A 19,526-nucleotide genomic window follows, 5' to 3' on the forward strand; every position below is an offset into this window, starting at 1 on the left:
GCCTTTATAAAACATGCCTCAAGAGGCAAGGGCAATATTGGAGCCACTCAAGAGCAGGAGCCATGGGAAAGGGGCTACCCAATAGGGGTATACATTGCAGAGGGCTTTCCAAATGGCTAGGGTCCTCACAAGTATTAACACAGGAAGGGAGCAGGGAAGAAGTAACTCATCCTCTCTTTCCTCCCAACCGTTAGCTCCTTCTTGTGCCTCCATTGGCTGAGGCCAACTGGAGGCCCGTGAGGGAGCCCAGGTCATGAAGGAGTCACCTTCCCAGAACACAAAACAGGTGGAGAATGGATCTGAAGCAGGTGGAGGCCCACAAAACATCACCAGCACAGGGACCATCTCCAGCCTTTCAGTTTACAAATGAGGAAAATGAGGCCCAGGCTAGGAGAAGTGAATACCTTGGAAATTCATCCCTTTCAACCTTAACACTTAATGTTCTGTATCCTCATAAATTCAGTGCTCACATGACAAAGACAATCAATAAGGACTGACTGAATAAGTAAATGGAAGAATACATGAATTTGAACAATAAATGAATTTTTCACATTATAAAATCCATTTTTCACCAACATGTTTGCTAGATAGCATTCTGACATATCAGTGGACCATAATATATTTAACTATTGTGCTATTAACAGTTATTTTTCTAGTTTCTAATATTGCTATAATGATAATTATTATAGTTATGTCCATATTAATTATAATTATGATACTGAGTACTATTTATTGAGTATGTCAGGCACCATGCTGTGTGAGCACATACTTTTTTAGCCCTTATTATGAATATTTGAAATATGAATTTGAACTCCCATTTTGTAAAAGAGGAAATTGAAGCTCACATAGTAACTCAATCATAACTCATCAGAAGTTCCACAGCTACTACAAGATAGACCCAGAATATGCACCAATATCCATTCAACACAAAAGTCAATCTCTCTATTGCTTCCCTATGTTATAAAAAAGTTTGAGTGGAACATTTTCTTACGTAACTCTCAATATGTCTTATTTTCTTGAGATAACTTCCTAGAGTGGAATTATTGGGTCCAAAGAGATGATGCTATTTTTAAGTAGTAAGAAATAACATTTAGTTGCAATTTGAAATATATTAAATATTTGTGAGAGAAACCTTCTTATATAGGTATGAAAGTTTTAGTTTTATCTAATGATCTGATTGCAAATGGTGAGATAGCCATGTCTGAGAGCCCCTGTTTTCTTATGTTTTTACCAGCAGTGAATAGTATCTTTTTTTAAATAGCCTCTATTTTTTAGAGCAGTTTTAGGTTCACAGCAAAATTGACTGCAAAATACAGACATTTCTTATGTATCTTCTGCCCCTACACGTGCATAGCCTCCTCCATTATCACCTTCCAACACCAGAGTGGTACAATTATTACAATTGATGAACCTACATTGACACATCATCACCCAGAGTCCATAGTGTGTATTAGCGTTCACTCTTGGTATTCTACATTCTGTGGGTTTTGACAAATTTATCACAATGTGTGTGCACCGTTATAGCATTAAACAGAGTAGTTTTATTGCCCCGAAAATGCCTTGTGCTCTGCCTGTTTCTCCCTCCTTTCTTCTTTCCTCATGGCAACCGCTGATCTTTTTACTGTCCCCATAGTTTTGCCTTTTCTAGAATGCCTTATAGTTGGAATTATGTACTATGTAGCCTTTTCAGATTGGCTTCTTTCACTTAGTAATGGTTCTTGAACATTTAAGGTCAGTGAATGGACACTTAAGGTTCCCATGTGTCTTTTTATGGCTTGACAGTTCGTTTTGTTTTAATGCTAATAATATTGCATTGTCTGAATGTACCACAGTTTATTTGTCAATTTCCCTACTGAAGGACATCTTGGTTGTTTCCAGGTTTTGGCAATTATGAATAAAACTGCTGGAAACATTCCTGCACAGGTTTCTGTGGAACATAAGTTTTCATCTCACTTGGGTAAATACCAAGGAGCATGATTGCTGGATTGTATGGCGAGAGTATGTTGAGTTTTGTAAGAAACTACCAAACTCTCTTCCAAAGTGGCTGCACCATTTTGTATTTCCACCAGCAGTGAATGAAGGTTCCTGTCACACTGTGTTCTTGCCAGCATTTGATGTTGTCAGTGTTTTTGATTTTCACTATTCTAATAGGTGTGCAGTGGTATCTCACTGTTGTTTTAATTTGCAATTAATTACCCAATGACATCTACATTATTTTTTAAGATTTATTTTTATTTTAATATTTTATTTATGTACTTATTTTCAATTAACAAATAAAAATTGTGTATCTTTATCACATATAATAAAGTTTTGAAATGTGTATGCATTGTGAAATAGCTAAATCAAGCCAATTAATACATATGTTATATCACATACTTATCAATTTTTATGGTGAGAATGCTTAAAATTACTCTTAGTGATTTTTAAGAATATAATACATTGCTATTAAGTATACCCACTATTTTGTATAATAGATACCCAGAACTTATTTATCCTGTCTAAATGAAATTCTATATCCTTTGACCGACATCTCCACAACTGAGCTCCACCCCCCAGCTTTTGGTAACCACCATTCTACTCTCTGCTACTTACGAGTTCAAAATTCCACAAATAACTGAGATCATGGGGAGTTTGTCTTCCTGTGCCTGGCTTATTTTACTTAACATAATGTCCTCCAGGTTCATCCATATTGTTGCAAATGGCAGGATTTTCCTTGTTTTTCTCTTTTTTTTTTCTTTTGTTTTTTGCGATGGACTCTTGCTCTGTCGCCCAGGCTGGAGTGCAGTGGCACGATCTCGGCTCACTGCAAGCTCTGCCTCCCGGGTTCACGCTACTCTCCTGCCTCAGCCTCCCAAGTAGCTGGGACTACAGGTACCCACCACCACGCCTGGCTAATTTTTTGTATTTTTAGTAGAGACAGGGTTTCACCGTGTTAGCCTGGATGGTCTCGATCTCCCGACCTCGTGATCCGCCTGCCTCAGCCTCCCAAAGTACTGGGATTACAGGCATGAGCCATGGCGCCCGGCCCCTTGTTTTTCTTTTTAAGGGTGAATAGAATGTCTTTGAATATATCCACCACACATTTTGTCAATTTTTCCATTGATAGATACTTAGATTCCATATTATGGCTGTATTTTGGCTATTGTGTCTAAAGTTGTAGTGACCATTGGAGTACTGGTATCTCTTGGACATATTACTTTCATCTCCTTTGGCTATATACTACATTTAAAGAGTTTTAAATCACTGTTTATGAATTTTAAAAATCTCAGGTTATTTTCACTGTAGATGGGCTTGTGGGGGTGGGGAAAGGAGAGTGGGAAGGCTAAGCTATTCAAGGTTGTCTTCACTGACCACTTCCCCTTACTCATCCCCTCTTCCAAGGTCTCAGCTTATCTCCCAGGGACTGAACACCCTCCAGACAAAATCAGCGTAACAGAAGTCTGGCATTCGAGAATATTTGAGTTTAGTTACCTGTAGTCTTCCCTAGGTATCCCTAAAAAGATTAGTTCCTGGATAACCACTTCCCTCCCTTCCCCAGATACCAAAATGCTCAAGTCCCTTATATGAAATGGCAAAGTATTTACATATTACCTATGTGCATCCTTCCATATACTTTAAATAATCTCTAGATTACTTATAATACCCAGTACAATGTAAATGCTATGTAAATAGTTGTTATACTATATTTTAATATTTATTTTCCTTTATTGTTGTTTTAATTGTATTTTTTTTTTCTGAATATTTTCTATCTGAGGTTGGTTTAGTCCACAGACATGGGACCTGCTTATCTGCAGGTCCCATCTGGAGGGCCGACTGTACTTTGTTTGGTGCCTGCCCTGCCGGCTCCCTGCCATCCCCGGCACCCTCCGTTTCTTTCTGGAACTATTTACATTAGTGTCTACTGTGAGTTAGGCATTGTGATAGGCATAAAATAAGGCACAGTCCTGGCCCCGCGTTCATGGGACAGATATGCAGAGAGTTACAGTATAGGTGGGTAGGTCTTGGTGTAGGTATGTAGCAGGTGCTAACAGAGTGCAGAGGAGGGACATGTGAACTGAGGGTTCTGGGGATGCTTGGTAGAGTTGGAGGTTGGGAATAATGGGATTTCTTCAGAAGGGTGATGAATGAGCTGATCTTAGAAGAATATATTGGATTAGGGCTATGAAAGAGAGCATTTCAGGCAAGAAGGAGGATTTTTTTTTTTTTTTTTCACGAACTCACTACTTAGGACCTGTAAGCACCAGCACTGTTTCATTTTCACCTTATGGAGACCATTATTGGAGCTGCGTTCATCAAGTCTTTTCTATGAACCAACAACCCAAAATCTCAGTGGTTCACACCTAGAAACATTTGTCTTTTTGTTCAGGGTTTTTTTCAGGCAGCTGTTGGTTGCCTGATATTGGCTAGTTTGAGTGAGGCTTGGTCCAGGTTGCAGATCAGGTTTGAGTTTGCTCTTGTGTCTCCTTCTGAGACCCGTGGCTAGTTGGGACATGTGCTTTTTATGATAATAGCAGAAGCAAAAGAGACCAAGCCTAAACCACACAAGCACATTTCTGCTTTCATCTGTTTGCTAATATCCCCTTGGCTAAAGCAAGTCATAATGGCCAAGTCTAAAACCAACAGAGCAGAGAATACACCTTCCCTCTCTATTGGGAAGTACTAACAAGTCACATGGCAGAGGGAAGGTATGAGTTACGAATCCGGGGCAATAATCTACTCTGCCACTGTGGTTTCCTGAAATGAAGTCCTAATAGAATTCGGTCTCAGGGGGAATAAAAGGGAGACTCTCACTCAGCCTCAGCAACAGGAAAGAAAGTAAGTTACAAAAAGTCTGTAAAGAATCTAGAGGAGGATTTGAAGGAGAGAAAGCACCAATAATCTAACTGCAGTACTTTATTTGAATTTAAGTAATGCTGGTCAAACATTCTTACAGGCTCTTACCCTTTCTGATCTATAAATTCTTCATGTAGATGCTGAGCCAAAGGTTAGATCTAGAAAATATTATATCTAGTCCTTAGCATTTTGGTTTCTTTTCAGTGTGCTTAAATGCTCAGTTAACGTGGCTTTAGACATAATTATAACAGAATTACAAATGAAAGCATCTTGGCAGAAAGTTTTTCCTGGCTTTGATGTGTTGGTACTGCCAGATTTTTGTGACATGCTGATGCTAATCTGTCAAATAGCCTGACACAAAGTGAGAAGAGAAATAAAATGAGGCACGACAGGGCCAAGGACCTGGTGTGGTAGAGGATGGTTGGACAGTAGCAAATTCTGTCATCAGCCCTGCTGAGACTAAGCAACACTCTATCTTCAGGTCTCCGGGTCGGGCAAGGGGGTCCTACATGGGTTAGAGCTCATACCACTCTCAGAAATGCACCTACTTTCAGTTACCCACCAATTCTGATGCTCAATGCTCCTCCGAACCCGTTTTCTATGGGTCCACTGGAGCTCACTTAACTAAGATAGCACAAATTCTGCCCCACTCATGGGAACACACCTAAGCTAATGACACATGAGGTGCTTCCTCTTCTGCATGTATTCCTATGCGTTTGAGCTTTTTCCTCCCTTGGATGTGAGAGGGTATCAGTCTGTTTTACAAACATTTTGTCAAGTGTCCTTTGAGCCGCATAAGAGAGGATATTAGAAAGGCTCCAGAAAGTTTGGAAAAGTAAATTCAGACCTGAGAGTAACCAAGAGAGTTCCTACCTTCCTTCTGGTCAGTGTTCCAGGAAGTTGAAGCACTGGATTTACCCTCCACTTTGTAGTTAAAGAGGAAACTAGAAGTGAATAGTCCCTTCTACAAGGTTTATTTATTTATTTTTCTTTTAAGTTAAGAATAGATGAGTCTTATGTTTTGTGTGTGGTGGTGACATTCAAAACATAGTTTTTCAGTGTTTTGAAAAGTAATTTACCTAAGAAATGACAGGAAGAGTAATGCAACACATAGACAGCATTGCTGCGAGTTGTAAAACATTGACAGAACGACAAATGTTCCTGTGGCATAGAGTCCTTCTGAATCACAGAAATGACATTTAGATGAAAGCAAATCATTTTTACACATGCACACTGCTAACTGTGCAGTAAAGCCAGAAATAGTGTACCTCAGAAGTGGGCCAGAGAGAAAGAACACCTAAGAATTTTATGTTTTTCAGAAAAATTTTCACTTTTTAGGCAGGATTTTTGAGAAGTAAAGAAAATATTTGAGAGCCTTAAAGAAAATATGAGCTTTGATTTTTTTCTTTTTCTTTTCTTTTCTTTTTGAGATAGAGTTTTGCTCTTTGCTGCCCAGGCTGGAGTGCAGTGGTGAGATCTCAGCTCACTGAAACCTCCGCCTTCTGGGTTCAAGCGATTCTCCTATCTTAGCCTCCCGAGTAGCTGAGCTTACAGGCACCTGCCACCATGCCTAGCTAATTTTTGTATTTTTAATAGAGATGGGGTTTCACCTTGTTGGCCAGGCTGGTCTTGAACTGCTGACCTTAGGTGATCCGCCCTCCTCAGCCTCCCAAAGTGCTGGGATTACAGGTGTGAGCTACTGTGCCCGGCCTTTGATTTTTATTTATTAAAATATTAGTCATTGTGTTCCCATGTGCTCATCAAGTGTCTGGAGAGAAAACTCAGAGCTAGCAGGAAATGTAGGCTTGATGTTTAGGAGACAGAGTACAGTGGGAGGCGTGACTTGTGGAGCTGATCACACAGAGATTACAGATGGAGATATGGAGTACATAAGATCCCCAAGGATGGACAGGATGGAGAGAAGAAAAGGCCAAAATCAAAACTTTGGAAAATGCCCACTGTGGTGGGCTGATAATGGCTCCCAAATATCTGTCCACATTCTAATTCCCAGGACCTGCAAGTGTTACCTTATTTGAAAAGAGTCTTTGCATATGTGATTTAGTTAGGGATCTTGAGATAGGGAGATTATCCTCAGTTATCCAGGTGGTCCCTAAATGTCACAACCAGCATCCTTGTAAGAGAGAGGCAGAGGGAGATTGGACACAAACACTGAGAAGGTGATATAATAACAGAGATAGAGATTGGAGTGATGTCACAAGGTGAGGAATACCAAGGAATGCTGGCACCGATGAGAAGCTGAAGGAGGCAAGGAATGGATTCTCCCCACAGCTTCTGTCTGCCTTTCTGGAGTCTTAATGGGCATACAGATGTTCAGCTTGCACTTCTGTGGAAACAGGGAACATACAGCAGTGGCACAGAGCCCTGCTGACACTGTGGTGTGAGACACCTGGCCTCCAGAATTGAGATGATAAAATCCTGTTTGAACCCATCCTGGTTGTGGTAATTTGTTAAATCGGGCCTTGGGAACTAATCCCACCTTTGGGAACAGGAACAGAAAGAGTTTAAAAAGGTGAGGAGAGGTAGCAAGAAGCTTAAGTGCCATGAAAACGAAAGCCAAAGCAAGAGTTTAAAAACAGATGAGCAGAGGCAATAGTGTAAACGCTAGAGCCTAGAGCCTAGAGCCTAATGGGTAAAAACGAAGATTGAGGAGAATCATTGATATGATAGAAGCTAATGATGGCAGCTAACTTGTACTGAGCACCCGTTATGCTGGACATTGCCATAAGCACTCTGCAGATATAAACTCAATTCTCACAAAACCCTGTGAGGTATGAATTGTTGTTACCCCATTTTACAGGTGAAAAAACTGAGGTAAAAGTTTAAATAAATGCATTAAGTAACATAGGTAGTAAATGGTGTGGCCAAGATTTGAGCCAAGAATTCTGGCTACAGCATCCACATTTTAGCCACTACTTTGTACTAACCTCACCTTATCCCCCAAGGTGTGTGTTTCCCAAGTTCTGACTTTGGGTCTTTTATCAAGTAAGGTAGATGATGTGTCTCAACAGGAAAAGGTATTTTTGTAATGATTATTTGAGGTGGAAAGGAGGAAGATGAGAAACTTTACATCACCTGGGCCCCATCTTCTCAGCTGAGTTGGAGAGGAAGCTATCTGATGAGGCTGAGGAAGGCAGCTAAGTTTCTGGCCTCAGGGAGCCTAGGAAAGATGGTGAGGATACAATAAAACAGGAAGCACTAAATGAAAAATTTGCTGCACAGGTAAGCGTGCTCAGTGTTATTTCCTTGATTGACTTTTGCCACTGTACCATGTCTATGTCCATGGTGTCTGCACCATGTAGCATGCAAAGTGCAGAGGGAAAAGGGACTGAAGGAGGATCATCGCCCCATACCTGCCCTATGGAAGGTACTTTGTTCAGAGATGATGAAGGAATCAGAAGACTGCACAATGCGACCTTTGTCATTAGAGACTCTTGAACGTTTGAGAAATGGACCATCCATGTACTCGCAGATGAATGAGAGTTCAAGAGCATTACATGATAAGAGCTAATTGCAAGATTAGAGACTGTAGTGGGTCAGAGGAACTGAAGTGTGTCAAGGGGAAGGTACAGCTCTAGATAGTTCTTACTAAGGTCTTTGACAGCTGATCAAGAATCAGGAGGACATTTCAGCCTGGATGATGCCATGGGTCAAGCATGGGAGAGGGGAGAAACAGACGATTCTTTAAGAGCTTAGGCCAAAGGACTCTCAACATTCTGTGCTTCCAATCTATCCCCCACCCAGGATAGATTTCTGTTAAGTTACTATTCAGAACCACTGCAGGCTTAAAACAATGAGTGTTTATATTGGTATTGAATCCATTAGACTGCATGGTATACTGGAAAAAGGCAAGGTTAAAGTATCAGTTATTCACTTTGTTGCGTGACCTTGGTCAGGTAACTTCTCGAGCCTCAGATTTCCCATTTGTAAAATGTAGATACCAATTCTCAGGCTCTTATGGTTGTGATGATACATTAATGGGATAATGATCAATATCTAGTGTGGTGCCTGACATTCAATAGATAGTGTCAACAATTTTTTTAGACTAAGAACAAATTGGATGATGTAATTTATTGACTGACAATTCATTTCTAAAGATGTGACTTCAGAATGTTCTATAAATGTTAACATTTTCAAATGCCTGGAGTATATTTTCTATCTTGCATACTAGCTATTTATTTACAAATCTCTCTTTCTCTCATTGACTTAGCCCTTGTGTGAGGAGAGCTCTTTTAGGCTAGGCCCTTTATCTGTACTTTCAGGACCTTTAATTACTAGAGGAAGAACATGGATTTTTCTCAGACATTAAAGATTCCTTCCAAATTTCCATGTAACATACCCATTTTCCTCATAGCTATCTTCTCCTGGTAATATTCTTGAATTATTTTTTATTTTTAACATTTTTTTTGCTATGATCTACATTCTTATATTTTAAAAAAACAATTTCAAGTACCTATGCCATTTATTTCCATGATATAATTTCTATTCTCATTTACGTCATTTTGTGCTTCCTTCAGAAAAGTTATATAAAAGCTAAAAGTGCTGTGCTGAGTCAGAATCCTGTTCTCCTCAGCCCAATAAGCCTCTGCAAAAAGGAAAAGAAGAAATGTTTTCAGGAGAGCAGTCTATTTCATATTTGCAGACTGAGAGTGCATGTGTCATCTGATGTTGACTTAAAATGTCTCTCCCCTTCCCTTCATCTGTCACCCACAAATCTGTTCGCATTCTTCTGGAGTCTCGATGGGTCTACAGATGGTTCAGTTTGTACCTCCGTGGAAATGGGGAACATGCACCAGTGGCACAGAGGATGGTGGAGTGGAAGAAAACCACTCCACCATGATGTGGATGATGCATATGGTTGATGCTACGGTGTCTGTCTTACTTATGGAGAGAGACCTCTGGGAGTAGAAGGCTCATACTTGCCTAGGCACCTGAGCATCAGAGTAGGGCATACATTGCCTGGGGGCAACTTGCCAGCCTATCTCCCAAAGGGCCACTCAGCATGATAGTCCTAACCTAGGTGAATCTCCTGAGACCAAGGCTTAGGCTCACAGCATTGTGGGCTTAGAAACAACATCATGGGGACAGACTCATACCAAGCAATTCATGTGGAGGTAGATGTATGAAAGCCCAGGATGTCCATCTGTTAGCTCACACTGAGAACCCTGGCTGCCTGGTAGACAGGAACACTAGTGTGAAAACTCTCTTCCTGTACTGGAAGCCAAATCGTAATCCGTAGGTTATCTGGTGAGTACTGTTGGAATGAGGGCAGTTAAATGGATAAAGGAAAGTAAAATCATGTACGTCAGGACTGTCTGGTGGTGCAACTAGAATTCTTGAGCTTAGCCTATTTCTTAGATGAGCGCTGCCTATGTTTATTACACTGTTTGTTTTAATGATTTCCTGGCTGACCAAGCCCTAATCTGATTTGAGTCATCCTTCCTTAAGATTTGCTAGAGTTTACAAATTGGCCCAGGTCATGTCCTCTTTTTCCCCTGGGAAAATTTAAGGTGACCTTTCTTACCTTTGACATGACCTATGACTGTCGCTTTTGCAGTTTACCTCTTAGCAGAGTTGTTATTTTCCTTGTTTCTGGGTTTTTAGTAGACTTCTTATTATAGCTCTAAAATAATTTTTAATTCTCTTTTTTATTGGTATTTCTTAGCAAGAATTCTTCTGTAGTGAAGAACTTTCCCTCATCAACTAATAAAAAATGCTTAGTAAAGGAAAGGCAGGATAAATGCTTGCTTTATTCCCTTTATGAATTTTCTGAGTAATGAGTTGGTATCTTAGGAACCTCCAATGGTGATCAATGAGTGTTTTAAAAAAATACACATTGAACTCAGTATTTCTTTATATAGTTGATATGCATCAGTAGATGGAGTCCATATTAATGATGTAATCTGTATAAGCTGATGTAATCAATACTTTTGAGGAGATTGACATGATGTCTGGAATTTGCTTTAAATACTCCAGTATCTAAAAAGCAAACCAACAACAAAGGGAGTGGAATCGATGGAAAAGGATTAGAAAAGCCTTGATATTTGTTGACATTGGTTGATGAAGACATGGAGTTCATTATACTATTTGTTTTGCTTTTGGTATGTTTGAAATATTTCTGAATACAGTAGTTCTCAAGATGCATATAATTCTAAGGTTATCAAGAGTGTAAATGTGAGTTCAGCCAACGACTTGTGAATCTTGTGGAGAAAGTTCTTGATTTTTATTGAAATTCCAGATACCCCAACTACTGTTCTTAAGCCCTATTGCTTTGGCAACAGCATGCCAAATATGTGCATATATTCCCAGCATTTTGGAAATAACTTTTATAAGAATCTTCAGATTTGACTGATTGGATCCTGATTCATAACAGTCTCATCTTGGCAACTAAGGATGTCTACTTTTGAGTGATGCATACCTTAAGAATGTGAAACATGATTGCTTCTGTTCTCTGGACTTCATACAAGAACGTAACAGCCTTTTAGCCGTTCTGAAGTCTAATGGTGCCATTTCTCATTCCAGGTTTAAGTTTATCTATTCATGGGGCTGAAAAGCGTTTGCAAATCCATCAACGGCGAAGTGTGGCAAGCCGCCCAGCGTCACGTCGTCGCCTGCCTGTGGTCAGGCATTCCTCACTCCCACCAGGCAGAAGGTCAATAAAAATGGAGGCGAGCTCTTCTGGAATCACTAATGGAAAAACCAAAGTCTTCCACCCAGGTGATGCATGGGGAAGTTCAACGGGGACCCATTTCAGCAGCAACCTGACCACAGCCTGCCTTATATTTTTATTATGTAATTATGCCATACTTTCAGCTAAGCTTGCTTTTGTTAGGAGTCTTGTTTTATTTCCCCTTCTCTTCGCCTCAGTCAGTGGTAAATATCACCAAGACAAATAAGAGGGGAGAGAGCTTGATGGATCAGAGAAGGTTGAGGCTATGTGCACAGTGGTAGAATCTAAATGAAACTCAGAGTGCTTAAACTCTTTCTCAGTTCAGGAAAGCTCATTATATAATAAAACAAACTAGAGATTTGGTTATTTTCCTGATAATTTGTTCTAAGATTGCTCAGGAAAAAAATCAAGCCATAAAACACCCACACTTTGAAACCTAGGTTATCTGTGTTGGCTTGTCCACATCCTCCTGAGATCATGAGAGAAGACTGGAGTCATTATATTGTTTTAAGTCTTCTGGGAAGCATCTGTGATCTCTTTAAAATATTAAAATGATTCTACATTAAAGGATGTAAAAACATTTTATGTGCTCATTTGGGGGAAAAGCTCATTTGTGTATTCATTCACTGATTGAACAAATATTTATTGAGTGCCAGCTACGTGCTAGGCATTGTTTTAGGTTCAAGGAAATATCAGTGACCAAGGCAATGTTCCTGCAAAGTGACTTTATAGAAACATCAATTGCGAGAGAATTCATAAGTCATTTAGAACAACTCTCACTCAATCCTGATTCCTCTCTGTAATGTCCTACTGAAGCCAAGCCTCCATCTCTACTGGTGTCACCCCATCTTCTCTCTCTTAGCATGTAACCTTGTTTCCTAACCCACCAAGAAACACCAGGGCCATTGGGCATGAATTACTGGAAGTCCCTTATCCTCTCGTCAAATGTATTGCTCTTTACACATCCTTCCCCACTTTCCTCCAGTTTTCAGAAGATGAAGGGCCTCCTACTGTCTTTGACCAAGCCTTCACCCGTGACCTTTAGTCAGGAGAATGTGTCCTCTTGTTTTTGTCTCTTTCACCCCTCCACGCTGCTAGCTGTTTACCCTCAGTCTGTGAAAAGGCTCAAGCTTCTACCATTCTGATCATTTGACACTGTATCCTTTTCCCTCTTCTGCCCCTTTGCCCTCCTCCCTTCCAAGCCAAACTTCTGAAATTATAATTTACTTTTGATTGCTCTGTTGTATCAAGAGCAACCAGCACAATCTGGTTTCTAGCTTCTCCATTCCATCCTGGCTGCTTTTGAGGCCCTCAGTGACCTCCTTTTATCACAATGTAGTATGTGCTTGCCAGACTTTCCTGAGGCACCAGACCAAGGTGGACAACCCACTTGTTCCCCAAACACTGTTCCCTTGGCTTCCATGACAATCTTAGGGTTCTCCTCTTATTTCTCTCATGTAACTTTCCTGGTTTCTCCCACTCCAGCATCTCTCTCCTCCTCTTGCCTCCTTTCCCAGAACGTACCAAATCCAGAATGATTCATCTCTACTCCTGATCAGTTACTGTGCTTGTTCTATTGATTACAGGGTCCAGTTCAAACCTCTTAGCATGTTAAAAACAAATGCCTTTTGTGATCTGGCCCCTACTGCTTTTCACCCTTCATTTTTTGCCCTCATCTTCCTTAAGCTTTATTACTATAGTATGTCAATCAGGGTTCAATCTGAAAAGCAAAACCAGTAGATAGTATGTACTAGAGATTAATTACAAAGAATTGGCTTTCATTGTGGGAGATGGCTAGGCAAGTCTGAATTCATGGGTCAGGCTATCTGCAAGGGCAGGCTGGAACTCTTGGGCACAGCTCTTAAAAGCTTCAGCTCTGCTTTTAAGGCGTTTCAACTGACCTGGATTATCAAGGAGAATCTCCTTTACATAAAGTCAACTGACTATGAACTTTAATTGCATCTACAAAACACCTTCACAGCCACACTAGATTAGTGTTCATTGAATAACTGGAGACTGTAGCCTGGCCAAGTTGGCTCATCAAATAGACCATCACATCTGATTATATCAATGTGCTTTCACTTCTCTAAATATGTGATGCTGTTTCATGCCTCCCAACCTTTGCTCCTGCTGTTCTTTCTTCCCAGGATGCCCTGGTTTTGCCCTGTTATCTTTGAACATGTCGAAATTACTTGTCTATCTGTCCACTGAAAGATCTTTAAGGGCAGGGATTCTGGATTATTTATCTTTGTACTCCCAAGAAATATTTGTAGGGTAGGGCTGAACAAAACCTTCATTAGCTGTGTTTTAGACTACTACAATAGCTTCTGAATTTTTCTGCCTGCCTTTCTTTCAACAAGTACCTGATTTACATCAGTAAACAAAGCAGACAAAATCTCTGCCCTTGGGGAGTTCACATAGCAGCTGCAAGAGATAATAAATAAATATATTAAATCGACCAACTGTGTAGTCTATATTATAGTTATATATAAGCCATATGTAATATATAGTGTTTAGGGAAAGGATAAGTATTATGGATAAAAGAAAAAGGAGGGGAAGAGGGTAGCATGTTGTAATATTAAACATGGTGATCAGGGTAGGCTGAGTCATGAAGATGTCTAATCACTGACTAGAAGTTTCTGAGACAGCCATGTGGATGTCTAAGCAACTTCATTCCAGCAGAGGGACAGTTAGTGGACAGCTTGTAGGGTAAGGGTGAGTCTGGCGGTTTGAAGAACAGTATGGAGGCTCCTAAACTTGAAGTGGAGTGAGTGAGGTGGGGAATCATCTCAGTGAGGTCGTAGGGACTAGATCGGGCAGGACCTTATAGGCCATTGTAGGGACTTTGAGCCCTATGTGAAAGGAAGCTCTTACAGGGTTTTGAGCAGAAGAATTCCATAATTTGATTTATATTTTAACAGGATGTAATATAGACTATGGGGAGAGTACCTTATAGGAGGAGAGGATAAAAGGAGAAAGGTCAGATAGGAGGCCTCCAGAATGATCCAGTGGAGAAATGATGGTAGCTCTGACTAGGAAAGGCAGAAGTGATGGTGAGAATTTAGAGTCTGGATATATTTTAAAGCTGGATATATTTTAAATCCTAATGGATTGGATGTAGGGTATGAGAGAAATAAGAGCAAAGGATGAATGAAAAGTTTTTTTGGCCTGAGTAAAATCAGCTGAGATGGAGGAGGCTGCAAGAGAAGCAAATTTGGTGGGTTTGAGTGCAAAGGCGGGGCTGAGCTCAGAAGTTTGATATTGAGAGCTGGCAAGATATTGTGGGTGGTAGTTTGACCTCCCTGTCTGGAGTTTGAAAGATGATTGGTCTGTGAAAGAGATATAAAACTAATAGTTGTTGACATATAAGTGCTATTTAAAGACATGAGATTGAAAGAGATGACCAAGGAAAGAAGTATAAATGTAGAAGGGAGAGCATCAAGGGCTGAGATCTGGGACACTCCAATAATAAAGGGTCAAAGAGGACATGAACCACCAGTAAAGAAGGCCAAGAAAGAACCACCAGCAAAGATGGAGAAAACCCAGAAGTGCCACATCTCAGAAATTACAAAAGTTTATCAAGAAGAGAATAATGGTTTTCTAGGTTAAATGTTGCTGAAAGTCAAATAAGATGAGGACTGAGAATTAGTCATTGATTTTAGTAAAGTGGAGGTCAATGGTAATTTTGTTAAGAGCCATTTTAATGGAGTGGTGGGGATGAAACCTTGATTGAAGTGGATTTAGGGGAGATGAGAGGATATAAATTAGATGCTCTGAATATAGGCAACTTTTTTGAGCAGTTTTGCTATGAAGTGTAGTGAAGAAATAGGGCAGCAGCTGGAGGAGAAGTAAGGTCAAGAGTTTCTTTTAAAAATAGCAGCTCTCCAGCAGATAATTTATGGTGTTCGAGAGAGGGGAAAATTTGTGATGTGGGCATCAGTGAGAGGTTGAGAGCTATGCACAACAGGACTATGGATAGTTTATCTGTGATAACTGGTGGGAAGGAGGAGTATGTAGATATTGGCAGGTATGCTGAGGGTCTAATAAGTTCTTTTCCTATGTTGTCAGCTTTATATTTAATGTGAGAAGCAAGGTCATCTCTGAGAATGAGAATGGAGCCACAGGGAGAAAGAGAAAGAAAGATATGGAAAATGAAAATATGTTTGCCAACTTACATTAAAGAGGATTTGAGATTCATCATCATGAAACTAAAGTAGGACTAGTTATCATCATTGTGTAGCTTTTAATTTTGTATAGCTGCATGAGTAAAGACATAGAGTTGGTGGTGAGTTGGATTTGAACAGGAGTGTGGAAAGGAAGTAGGAAAGAGAGAAAGGGAATTGAAGGTGCGTGGAAGGGAGTGATGATAGTGATTCATTTTGTGATTTGGTAAAGAGAGTACAAGATATCAAGGGAATGAAGTACAATGAAAAGTTGGTAGGATCAATTGGTTGAAGTTTCCAGAGGGTTCAAAAAAGTGTGGGGATTAGGGTAATAGAAGGAGGATCTGGAAGGATAAGAGAGGTGATGAGAGAATGGAATGTGTGGCACTAATATGGTGGCACATATCTTAATAACATTTATTTAATTTTATTATAGTAATATCAACACAAAATGCTATTACTGGTAACGACAAGGCTTAGGCCAAGGTACAAAATAAGAAACCATAAAGGGTAGAGGGCAAGATCACTGAATGAAACAATTCCTAGGGACTGAGAGACCAGGATGTGAAAAGGATTGGGTTAAGAATTGAGTAGTTTTGGGAAGAGTGATAGACCAGTAATTAACTTTATTGAGAAATAAGGGAATGTGATCTGGCAGGTAGCAGGAGAGTACAAAGATAAAGGGTAGAAGATGATGTAATATAACAACCTGAGATTCAAGGCTGAAGGTGTTTAGGCAAGAGGGAAGAAGAATGTCTGAAGGTGGATTTGAGACTCAATAAATCCTCCTTCAGAGGCGTTGGTGCTAGGGCTATTGGAGAAAAACAGTTCTAAGTGAAAGAGCCACAGGGAAGCATGACCTCTGGGAAGATCCAGGTTTTCCTTAGAGCAAGAAGGTGAATGGGGCAATCTGAGAAGAGATTGGTGATGTTCAGAGAATTCTGGAGAGTCCAGTGGAAGGTTTTAGATGTTGGACAATTGTCTTCAGTGGTTCTCTCTTATTTAATTTTCCAGATAACACCAAGGTTCTCCTCCAGAGAAGATAATTAGTATCAGCCCTCCTATTCTTAAAATTATTATGGGCTATCCAGAAGAAAATGCAGCCTTGTGAGCCCAGCTTTTCAAGCCCTCTCCAAGTTACCCTCTCCTTACTTTTCCAGGCTTATCTCACTTTACACTGTCATTATCCATATTATTCAGCTTCAGCCATCCACAGCCCTTTTACTGTTTCTCAAGTAGGCTTTTACTCTTCCATTTCTTTGCCACTGCTCAAGCTCCTCTCTCATCTTGGAATATCCCTTCCCCTAATAAATGTCTGCTAACCCCTCTTATTCCTCAAAATGTAACTTAAATTCCGCTTCCTCCAAGAAGCTTTCTAGATCTTATAGTCAGATTTGTTCCCCTACTTCCCCATGCTTCCACAGAACTTAGAAGCCTTATCAAAGTCCATCTGTTTCTATGGTCTTATAGTTCTCCCAGAAGGCTGGAACTCTCCTCAATTCATCTTTGCATCTTCTGTCACTCCTAACATCATGCATTATCCCTAGTAGGTTCTTAATAAATGATTATATGTTGTTTGTCAAAATCTGTTCTACTCACCAGATACAGGTTAGCACTTTGAAGTTATGTGGCATAAATCTTACTCTTCTTTCATATGACAATCCTTCAGTTGTTTAAAAAAACTCATCCCTAGCTATTTTCCAGGTGAAACATTTCCTAGTGTGTTCAATGCTTCTTTGAATGACATGACATTCAACTTCTTTACCATTGCACCTTCTCTGCTCTTAGAAATATTCTTGTTTCATTGCTATCTCTTTGAATATGTAGTGCCCAGAATTGAGTATTCAGTTAAAGTCAAATGCAGGCAGTGTAGATTCAGTCTTTCCTTTCCTTTAATTGATATCCTGTGTTGATATTACTATAATACAATTAAATAAATGTTATTAAGATATATCCTAATGGTGTTTTATCAACGTGGGCTAATTCAGCCCACATTGTGACTTAATATCTCAAGTATCTTCCCTCACCTTAAAAATACGTCACTTGGACAGGTATGGTGGCTCACACCTATAATCCCAGCACTTTGGGAGGCCAAGGCAGGTGGATCACCTGAGGTCGGGAGTTCGAGACCAGCCTAACCAACATGGAGAAACCCTGTCTTTAATAAGAATACAAAATTAGCTGGGCGTGGTGGTGCATGCCTGTAATCCCAGCTACTCAGGAGACTGAGGCAGGAGAATCACTTGAACTCAGGAGGCGGAGGTTGTGGTGTGCCAAGATCGCACCACTGCACTCCAGCCTGGGCAACAAAAGTGAAACTCCACCTCAAAAAAAAGCAAAAACAAAACAAAACAAAAAAAATCACTTTACTTATCTACCTATCATTTTCATAGATCCTTAAACCCTACATAAGTCGAGTATTGGTTGAAAATATAAATAAAGCCAATCCTCTAGCCTAGAATTATAATTAAGAAAAAATATATTAAGTTACAATTAGAAACTTGTTATTTAAAAAAGTATTTTTAAAACTTATATTATTCTGGCAAGGTAGCATATGATTTCAGTTCCATTCCATTTATTTTTAGTGTACTTGCACAAATGCATCATAGTTCTCTGTTGGGAGATTATGGAAGTGCTCTCAAACTGAGTTTCTTATTTGCAGTGAGTCATAGATCTTAGAAGCAGCTTGGGCAATTTAGTCATATTGAGGCCTATTAAGTCATCCATCTATTTTTTACAAAGTTAATAATCCCTGTTCCCAAAGTGCTCTCTAAGGCCCACTCAGACTGGTTACTAAGTACAAAAAGAGAGAATTTGGGAGTCTTGTAGATTTTCTGTTCCATCTGCCTGAACAATTTCAGTTTGTTTATCCCCCTTTGAGTTTACAAACATTTCTGAGTGCCTACTGTTTACTAACAAGCATTTATTGGGAAGATGCCCTCCTTGGAGCATTTTGAAATGGTGCAGAACTCTATTAAATATGGGTCTTAAGGCTCTCAGTCATGTCCAAGAGGCAATCAATCAGGGTTGTTTGTAACCAACAAGAGAAACTAATCATTTAATCCAAAGAAGGAATTTAAATTTGAAGAATGTGGATGGAAAACCTAAAGAGCCAGCCTTGGAAAAGGAATAGAGAAATCAAGAATAACTATTTGATTAAAATAGAATATCTTCCATTTGACAATCTAGAATGACTGAATTCTTACCAGTTTTTCTAGTTTTGCATCGTTTGGCTCGTGTTTTGAAGATTTAGGAGGACAGTTCTGTTGGCTGTGCACCTTTCCCTTGGTTGGATAGACAGTCATGAGACAAACGATAGGACAGAAGACCTCTCCCTTCAGCCTTCATCGTGGGAGGGTAGGACCCCTTGATTTCTTTTGCCACCTTGACTACACACAGTGAGGGAGAGGGACTTCACCAAAAGGAAGTAGAGGTGATGTTAGGAAACAACTCTATGTGGAAGAATGCCCGCTACAGGGACATGTGCTTAAGCTGCTCTGATAAAAGTCAAACTGTATTAAGGGCTAGAACAGAGAAATAAATAAGGTTATGGGAGGATAACCTTATTGTGCTGAAGATAATTTAGAAAGACTCATAAGACACGTGGTCTACCAATTTGACTTTGAAGGCCAACTAAGATTTCAACAGGAGGAAGAGGCATGACCATTTATATGCAGGAAAGAGCATAATGATAGGAACAGTGCATTATACTGGTTCTGAAAGCAAGCTTTATCGTGAAGTGTTTAAAAGCTAGATATGTCACCTGATGGCTATTACAGCCTTGGACAAATTACTTAATTTCTCTGAATCTTAGTTTATACATCAGTAAAATGAAGAAATTA

General features: G+C 39.8%; 1 protein-coding gene across 3 annotated transcripts in view; it reads left to right on the plus strand.

Moving 5' to 3' along the window:
• ANO4 (anoctamin 4) overlaps positions 1-19,526 on the plus strand; it is a 405,598-nt gene that overhangs the window by 169,691 nt on the left and 216,381 nt on the right. For all 3 annotated transcript variants that reach the window (XM_011934758.1, XM_011934750.1, XM_011934766.1), the window contains one exon: positions 11,374-11,568. In XM_011934758.1, the coding sequence (XP_011790148.1) occupies positions 11,514-11,568 (55 nt within the window). In that variant the 5' untranslated portion in view covers positions 11,374-11,513. The remainder of the gene's footprint in view (positions 1-11,373; positions 11,569-19,526) is intronic.

This window comes from Colobus angolensis, unplaced genomic scaffold (assembly GCF_000951035.1).
Source record: "Colobus angolensis palliatus isolate OR3802 unplaced genomic scaffold, Cang.pa_1.0 Scaffold10, whole genome shotgun sequence".
Taxonomy (NCBI): domain Eukaryota; kingdom Metazoa; phylum Chordata; class Mammalia; order Primates; family Cercopithecidae; genus Colobus; species Colobus angolensis.